General features: G+C 41.8%; 1 protein-coding gene across 1 annotated transcript in view; it reads right to left on the reverse strand.

Annotated features, from left to right (window-relative positions):
• Window positions 1-2,015: 2,015 nt before the first annotated feature.
• The window catches only part of cbln1 (cerebellin 1 precursor), a 21,980-nt gene continuing 14,439 nt past the window's right edge, over window positions 2,016-9,556 (reverse strand). The window contains exon 3 of the mRNA XM_035665241.1: window positions 2,016-2,686. Within this exon, the coding sequence (XP_035521134.1) occupies window positions 2,489-2,686 (198 nt within the window). The 3' untranslated portion in view covers window positions 2,016-2,488. The remainder of the gene's footprint in view (window positions 2,687-9,556) is intronic.

Here is a 9,556-nt window from a genome sequence, read left to right on the forward strand (position 1 = left end):
ACAACCTTCATCATCCCCTTAGTCTCTTCGCCTCTGCCATTAAGTATGTATAGTAGCTGCTGAGCCCTGTTACAATTGACTGCTCGATGCGCACTGTCCTGGCACAACAGCATCATCTCTGTCAGCATCCCACCCCATCATAACATTCAGTTTGAAGTCAATTCAACATAACAGGTGCTGTCAGTGAATGTGGTACTTGAGCTCATACAGTAGGGCTGCATGGGTACATCTGATAAAATAGGTTGGGAACCACTGAGCTAGTCAACTGATTGTGGAGGGCTGTGTCATTGTGTCATTTTTGTTTTAGTGTTTCTTTGACATCCTAACTGGTAGACTTAAAAGCGGGTTCTCTGCCCATTGAGGTTTAACTGAACCAATTTCTGACACCCAACAGCTCTCCCTCTGAGAAATGTTTGTATAAGTAAAAATCCAATTTTCTGTTTTCCTGGATGACAACATCTGCCCATCCTGTCTGTCTGCGAGAGAATTGAGATGGCAGTTCTAAATGATATTTTCACAACTCAAGTTCAGCAGACAAAACTCACTTGTACACCACCTATCTAAATAATCAACATCTCTTTCTCTCTCTCTCTATATATATATATGTATATATAATACAGTTTGTGGTTGTAAGTTGGTTTTAGTGTCCAAAGTCCAACATTGAAGAAAAGCAAGAAGGGATCTGTGCTGGGAGGCAAACGAGTACAGCAGCAGATAAAGTAGAAACATGGGGAAGGAGAGGGAGATGGACCGTTGAGGAAAGGACAAGAGAGAGGTGAGTGGGTGGAGAACAGAGGTATACGAAAACGCAAGAGAGAGAAAAAAATCTGCACTTGTGGGTAAACAGCATAGTTGAAGAGAGGAGGGGATCCTGGAGAGGGAGGGGTAACAGCAGCAGTGATGGAGGGCGAGAAACAGACTGGGGGGGTGAAGCTGTGGACAAAGGATGGTGGGAGAGGATGGAGGCTGGCTGGTATGTTTGTGCGGCTGATAGAAACACTGAAGGTACAACAGTACTGTCTGTGTGACTGTGTGGGTGCAGATCACCAGAGTCATGGTTATGGATTGACTACATCTACATTTAACCTTACCTTTTTTACCTTTCTTACATTTAACATTACCATTCTTTGCTCTTGCAAATTAGAAGTATAAAAACTTAATTTCTCAGAGACATTTTACAGCAATATATCATTTGAGTTATTTGTTGTGCTCAGTTACTGTCAGAGTTGTTCTGATACAGATACCAGTATCCTACACTGCCTAAAAGGTGTCTGAGCACCGATCCAACATGTCATTTATTAGCCCCAAAATGGAACCCTGCTACTTTCCAGCAGTGTCCTGCTCGCCAATAATTCCCCAGTAAGGTCATGACCCACCCTACATATATATCTGTGTATATCTATACATATATTCTGATGTTCATTTTTATCATGTATCGGATCGGTACTCGGGATTGGCCGATACCCAAAGTTCAGGTATCGGAATCGTCAGCAGGACGCCAGAGTTAACTGTCTTAGATTAAGAATCATGTTTGATGCTGTAAGAATCAAGTCATCTGATCTGAAGACGAAGAACAGGACATGACTGACTGTGGTATGGATGCAGGGGAGAGAGTGGGATTAAGTAACAGAGTGGGAGCAATTGGTAGGAGAGGAGGCGGAAACAGATGTGTCTTTCAAGAACAAAGTTTTTTAAAAGCTAATAATTATCATAATAACTATAAAACACAGCTTTACAGGGAATGTAAATGTGTCTGGAGCTCCTGATTTTGTGATCAGAGTTTAGTGTTTCCCCTATAAAAATTCTAGTTTGGCGTTGGGGTAGAGGCTGATCCAAAATCAGTGCAGTTTATGCATGAAAGCATGAAAAACCCCACAAATATGGCCACAGTACATGGGAGATGTGGGGAGCAGTTCTTCAAGAAACATTCTTCAAAGCTTATGTTGATAGCCATCGATGAATTAATGATTGAATGAGTGAATGTGGGAGGGGGGGGGGGGGGGTTTACACTCGGGCTTTAGAACACTCTGGAACATATAAATGATCAATTGCGTCTTTCAGCAGAGAATAAAAAAAGTTTTGGCTGTCCAAAGCTGCAGTCAAGCCAGAGAAAACAGAGGGAGGAAAGGATGGATGAAAGGATGGATGAAAGGAGGAAGGGAAGTGAAGAAGCTGGCCATACACTTTCATGTACTGGCTTCATAAATCCTGTCTCATTTTACCCTCCTATAATCGTTCTGTCTTGCTCTTACATCTCTCTAACATCTCTCATCCTTCCTCTTCCTTCCTCCCTCTGCAGCGTCCCAAACAGAGTCTGTTGTCACAGTCCCTCTTCTTTCTTTTTCTTCTTTTCCGTCTCGTTCGCGCCATTTTCTCTTTCCCGTGCCCCTCTTCTTCCTCCGTCTGCCTTTCCCCCCGTCATCATCACACTTTCCATCTTCCACCAGCTCCTCCTCCTTCGTTTCCACCCCCTGCTCCTCCTCTTCCTCTACATGGGGAACACCAGGAAGCCGGAGAAGGTGGAGTATTTCCATCCTCCCATTAGGTTTCCTCTCTCCAGTTTGAGGTAGGCCCGGTCTCCCTTCTCCATCTGGATCAAAACACCATTACTGGCCGCCTCACGCGTCACATCCTGGTCGCCGGCAAACGCCGAAATCACCGGCCAGCCGTTGTGCATCAGGCTCACCTGGATGGGGCAGAAAGCACAGACAGTTTACAGAAAGGAAAAGGGGAAAATATAGAGGGAAACTGACAGACACTCGCCCACACACGCAGGGGACTGAAGGGACATTGGGTTCAGCACACACTCAAAATACTCCATATCACGATGACGCTTTCATGTGGAATCATATTTTTAAACTTCCTAGTTGAGCTGCAACATTTTAACATCCTTACATGATTTCATTAGGAAATATGCAGAAATGCATGTGGTTGTGATAATATAACAGAATATTTTATTTGCACGGAGCAGGTTCGTGCTACGCAGTCAGCACATTATCAATAGATAAATCATGCTTCGCTTTTTTTCAATTACCACATGGAAAAGATTTTACAATGACTTAGAGAGACATCCACGCACACAAAGACACAGCCGACCCACACTGTGTCTGACTCAACAAATGTTTCAATGGGGAATAACATCTTTTTACAAAGAGAAGTAGCTGTCAGTGATGCGTCCCCTCTTTTCCCAGGCCAGACAACACACACACACACACACAGACACACAGACACACAGACAGGCTTTCATCACTTCTCTTTTCTAGCAGCAGCAGAAATACAAGCGCCGCCTGGATTTGTTTCCCCCGTATGTTTCACTAAGAAATGGTTTTATGCTACCCCTGGCACCGATGCAGTGCTAAAACAAACTGAAGTGAATTTTGGAGAAATGTCTGTTTATGCAGGATCACACTTTATAAAACCTGTGAGATTATAGGCCTCCCTGTGAGCAAACTCACTGTACCTTGATAAGGAAAGGGAACGCAGGGTGTGTGTTCTACTGTGTTTCTCTGGGTGGTTGTAAGACTCTGACTACATGATGAGTGTTCAGCATCAGCATGAGGCAAATATGCAAACCATTTTTAAGTTAGTTATGTCATCCTGCTTTGTAAATTGACGCTCCTATTTAAATTCATTTTTAAATATGATAAAAGATGGTTTAAGAGTGGGAAGATGCACAAACTATTTATGAGATCACTGATCTGACAAATATATCTGAGAAAGAATAAACCAAGGCAGCTACAATGTGTAGCTTCAAACATGTTCCAAATCCCATCAGACTGTTGTACACATTCAGACTATACATAGGGAGATGCTCATGTAAAAAATATATCTATATTGTACTCAACAAGTCCTACATAGTACAGTAAACAATATATGTTGTTTCTTCATACCCGCTCGACACGATCATTGAAAAATCAATGTTTTATGATGTGACAACAGTTCATTCAAATATTTTCTAAATCACAATAGGGCCAAGTGCAATATCCAAACCGCAGAAGCTACAAACAATTTATTGAAAAAGGTGACAAAACAGCATCATAATGAAGTACTGTAGTGCTAAAGGGGTGCCCCGGCTCCCCAAAAATGTCACATCATCATGATTTTAAGTTTTGATTGTGAAAAATGTATTTCCCACACTAATTGTGAAACATATCACATATCTGATGTTTTTACAATATCGTGCAGCCTCAGTTAAAGGAGGGGTATGTGAGTCTAGGTGATGTGATTATAATCCAGCACACTTCTTTTCAAATGCAGCGAATGTCTCCTCACAGACAGCTAGCTTTCCGCTCTGTACACACCCCTGATCTGTAAATGGGAAACAAACAGTGGATTTGTGCCAGATAATGTTAACTGACTTGTCCACGGACATTCAGCTTTCTCTGATGTTAGCTGTAGTAGCAGGAGTTGTGAGTGTCGCTGTCTGGAGCTGCAGTGCTGGCTCTGGGAAACCACCCTCTCTGCGTGTTAGCAGCAACTTCATATATACCTGATATTACTTCCTCTGTCTGTAATGTCTTCTTTTATTTTATCTTTAACCATTATAAATACTTAAAAAGGCTTCTTTTTTGATAAATTAAGTGTTTATCCATTGTTCAATGAACTCTTCTGTAACTTTAACTGTGTACTTTTCCAGGACTTTTCCAAGTCTTTAAAGTTTAGACCTTAAATAATAATCTAAACTTTAAAAACGACTGCTCAGTGCTAATGGCTTTGGCGAGGGTCCGGGCCCCCAGGTTGGGAACCACTGGGTTAGGGAACAATCGTGGTCATGTCATCGAATAATACAATGTTAACTGGCAGTTGGAAACAGAAAAATGACGGTGGTCTCCCACATTAAGGTCTGATTCAGTTTCATCCACACATACACAGACTTTACACCAGCCATTTATAATAACGTCACAGTGACAGAGCAGTTTTTTACCATTTCATACCAGACAACGAGACGCTAACTGTGATGTTGAAGAGACCGTGCTTTCACAGAGCACACTCAGTGTTTGCTAGCAATACATTTGTTTCTTTACATTATTTACACAGCACGCAGGGTTTTTTTATCATCTGACAGAAATTCACACCTGAGCTCTAAATACGTCAAAAATATTTCTGCACACCCTGGAAGTTAGTAATTGTAAAACTGTCACTAACTGATGGAACACAGTCATAAACATCCCATAATTATACACTTATCCACCTCATTCAACCTGATGGTCAGTGTGTGTGTGTGTGCGTGTGTGTGCAGCAGATGGAGAGCCTGTCAGAGTCAAGAGCTCTCTTGCAGGCACTCCTCTTAATAGCAAACTGAACATAGGGACTCAGACTGTGTGTGTGTGTGTGTGTGTGTGTGTTGCTCTGAACGTCCAGCCTGTGAATTTGATGAAAACACTCAGACCATACTTAAACAATTTTTTTAAATTATCAGGATGAAAACACAGCACAGGTCATGGCGAAATTTACATGTCACAATGTTGAAAATGTAGAAAATGTGACAAAAGTAATAAAATAGGTTGGGCTGTATTTTATATATTATTATTATACAGCATATTTATCTTCAGTATGTGCTTTATGTACAGTAGCCGTTTGAGACAGAGGAGGCACCTCTCAATTTGAGAAGAGAGAACATTGTTTTGGCTGTCTGACCTGAACTTGGCTCCTGCTGAACACATCTTGTGCTGTGGGGAAAATAACTCCTCCTTGCCCATGTTTATTCAACTTCAAACTTTTCAGTTTGACAGTTTGGTACTCCCTCTTCTCATCCATATTCGTCCTCTCTCTGCAGTCTCGAGCAGGCAACAGTCCTTAAAGCAGTGACATAGATAAGTACTCGTGGACGTGGAGGTCACCAAAGTCACTTTTAAAGTTTCAAACTACACTTGTAGCTTTATAGTAAGTTTAAGAAACCAGACTGAAGGAATATCTTTACATAAAATGCGAAGGTGTGCTAAATGGAATTGATGAAGCCGTTTATGTATAATTTATTTAAAGGGTATTGCAGGGATGCACAATATTGACATTTTTGCATATAAACTGTAATTTCCCTGGACAATAATAATGATAATGACACCACTAATGACAGGCTCAGACTAAAGGTTTGGACAGAGTTTGAAATCACGTTGCATCACACACAAAAGGATAAACTTCTGATACGTCTTATCTCAACTTTGCACACACACCAAGATTTGACTCTACAGGACATTTGTTTAAGATTATTGTGCCAGAGGGAGCGGTGCACTCCACGGGTTGTCTATTGTTCAGTGAGAGCTGCAGGTGAGATTTGAACTGTCGGTTTTAAGATCTGTCAACAGTAGTATGCCAGCTAACATTCCCCTCAAAGACTGAATGGTTTACCGCTTCTTGGTAACACCTCTCATTCACTTCTGTACAGACTGGGGCTTCCACACAACAGTCCACTAAAAGATCTTAAAAGTCTCAGATAACCCATTTTATATTAATCGGATAGTTAAAAAAAAAATACAAAAACAATGTCAAACTCCTTTCTGGAGCTGCAACTTGTCACCAAAAGTAGGGTAGTAAAGGAGGATATCAAGGGATTGTTGCAGGTATCTAACCGGACTGGGAGCTTGAAGGACAGGGGGAAGTTTTCTAAACTATTAGCATAGAGGCTGGTGCACCAGAACCAGAGCCGGATGAGCGTGCAACAGAACCGGGTTCCCAGCCTTTTAAGGTTATCCATCATCCATGGATAAGTCTGTTTTAGTTATTTAGTGTAAAGTTATTTAATCCGTGTTTTGAACAACAAGACACTGTGTTGAAATAGATGAACTAAATGTTCAGTCTCCTTGCTGGTTGTTCTGACACTTTTAGAATCATTACTGCTATTCCTGTTAGCATTTAACAAGTATGTTAAATAATTAAATTAATATCATAAACGTGCAACAACTAGTCAACTATTGGCTTTAACTAATGACTACTAGTTGACTAGGAAAATCTTTCATTCTGGGGCAGCCTGAGTTTGGACATAATCATCCGGATTTTAACTAAAATCTTTGAAAATGTATTAGGGAGTTCTGGAGGTTTAAGACTGGAGCTGTAAACCCCTCATATTATCACATAATCTGGGCCAAACATCAGTACTGACCAAGGTCCCAGACCAAATTTCACCTCTGATTGTCAAGAGGGGAAATCTGAGGTAAATCCCAAAACTTCTGTAGTTTTAACCCCAACCCACCACCGTCTGGTTTACACCAGCAGACTGCATCGGGTTTGATGTAATTAGTACAGTAAAAACGATACTTCATTAGGACATATCTTGATGGATTACAAACATTACACTGTTTACGAGACTCTTCAATCACTGAAGAAGATGAGCATAAATCACTTGCACTCAAACGTAGAAACATGAGATTTGGATCTCATCCTGCTGTGCAGTCATCAACAATTCACATCACAATTAAAACAAATGACACGCCCCTTTCATGGAGGCTTTTTGGGACACTATAGCAAGTGATAAGAGATGAGGGGGTGGGTTTCTGATGTGTTTTGGGGGCAAACAAATGGCATTCACCATTTTCTTGCAACAAACCAAGCAGAAAGACTTAAAAGGAGGCCAGTCTAAAAATACCAAGCACGTCCTCCCCTGCCCAAAATGTCAATCAGAGCCTGATATTCTTAAATTACAGATGATGGACACTTGAGCTAAAAAGAACATTGTATGTGGAGAGGTGCAACCAAAGGCTTCACGTTAGCCTCATTAACCTCCAGATAATATGAAAAAGACATAAAAGGAAGGGAGAAGAGACGGGGGAAACAGAAAGAACACTAGCATAGATAGATAGATAGATAATAGATAAATAGAAGACCCTAAAGTAGATAGATAATAATAATGAAGATAATAATTAATAGACTAAGATAGATAGATAAAGGAGAGTCAGTGAAAAGAGAGAGGATGGGGGATTAAACAAGAGGGAGAGAAAGGCAGACAGAAGAGGGAGACAGGGATGGTGGGGGTGTGGGAGGGGGAGACATGGTTCCTGTCCAGTGTGCATGTAATGCTTCCAAACAGAGACAGAGATGGCAGACAAAGAAAAGCCAGCATCACTACATCACTGTTACCCTACACACACACACACATCATGCAGACAAAATCCAGCCTCTCACCTACCCAACCATTCAGCCTAGTCACTCATGTGGAACTCACACTTACAGAGCTCCCCCCCTTTTCCCCACACCCACTGATTCTTTCTCACTCCGTAAACACAGAACACACACAAACACATAATCTCACTTTCTTTCTGTCAATTATTTAAACAAGTTCCCTTGTTGTCTTGCTCATTCAAGCCCCAGGCAGACCTGGAATCTGTAACACTGCTGGGCTCATCTATCAGTTAAAGTAATGGCTGCATTGCGGCGCCTGTCTGGCTGGTGTGGAAGAAGTTTGCCACGGTAACTCTGTGTAAAACCATGATGGGCGAGCAGACAGCATCAGCCTTACATGTGATTTTTGAGCATTCGTGTAAGCTTTGCCTGTGTTTGGCGGTATGTTGCGTGGGCACGCGGAGCAGGGGTGAATTCATTCTGCAATTGCTTTTTTAGAATGGACTGCTGTGGATTACAGATGCAGCAGTTGGTAGGGACTTTGTATTCTCGTGATAACAGTCCATAATATTACGCCGTGGGCGTTTTTATTTGACCAGCTTTTTATTCATACCGTACGCATGTAGAACATTGCCTCAGAAATTGCCTTTACACGATAATGAATAATAAAGATGTAGTTTTTATACTCGCCACTTTTCGGCGGAAGGAGCAACGTTTTGCCTGTTGCTATTCCTACCATTATGTTCGGGATTTTTAGATGTGCTGCTTTTCTGCTGCTGAACTCGCCATGGGCACTTTCCCTGTCTGACGCTAGACTTGCCAATAAGAGGTCTTGGTGGCTGGTGTACCTCAACAAGCGTACCAGCCCAGGGGAAGGCAACCATAGTCCTGTTTGACAGTAAATGCCGGAATCGATGAAAGGCCCTAACTGGGTTCTTGAGAGGTTATGCGCTAAAGCGGTGTCATAGACGTGCGGGGTCACCTTCCATCGTACGATACGGATAGCGCCGAAAGGGTTGATATAAGTTTATTTAAGGAGTCGTACTGACCCCCTCCTCGTTGAGTTGCCCTCAGGGGCTGCGACCCAATTTACCTAATTTATTATATGTGAGGAAAGCTTGATCAGAGGGAATAAAGAAGGTAACACCGCGATCAACATAAAATGTTCGGTCCATTAACTGGAGTCTTATTAGGTATGAGCGATAGACGAAAAGATGGAACAGAATAAAAACATATTGCCAAATAAACGTGCACTGCCACATTGCCTAGGGATAAACCTGACCATGGATCTGAAGCCATATACTGCGTATAAGACCCACAGTGTTCAGAATGGCTAAAAGAAGGTTTAATAAAAATATCTAGGAGAAAACAGCAGAGCTCTGCAAAAGGAAGTCTCACGAGAGAATTCTCATCTCGGGATCAATCTCACTTCTCGTTCAGAAACTTACACATTCTACTACTAGCTACACCAACACACACCCTACTGTTGCGTTGATCACACGCG

This window comes from Morone saxatilis, unplaced genomic scaffold (assembly GCF_004916995.1).
Source record: "Morone saxatilis isolate NCDOM2014 unplaced genomic scaffold, NCSU_SB_2.0 Contig2, whole genome shotgun sequence".
Taxonomy (NCBI): domain Eukaryota; kingdom Metazoa; phylum Chordata; class Actinopteri; family Moronidae; genus Morone; species Morone saxatilis.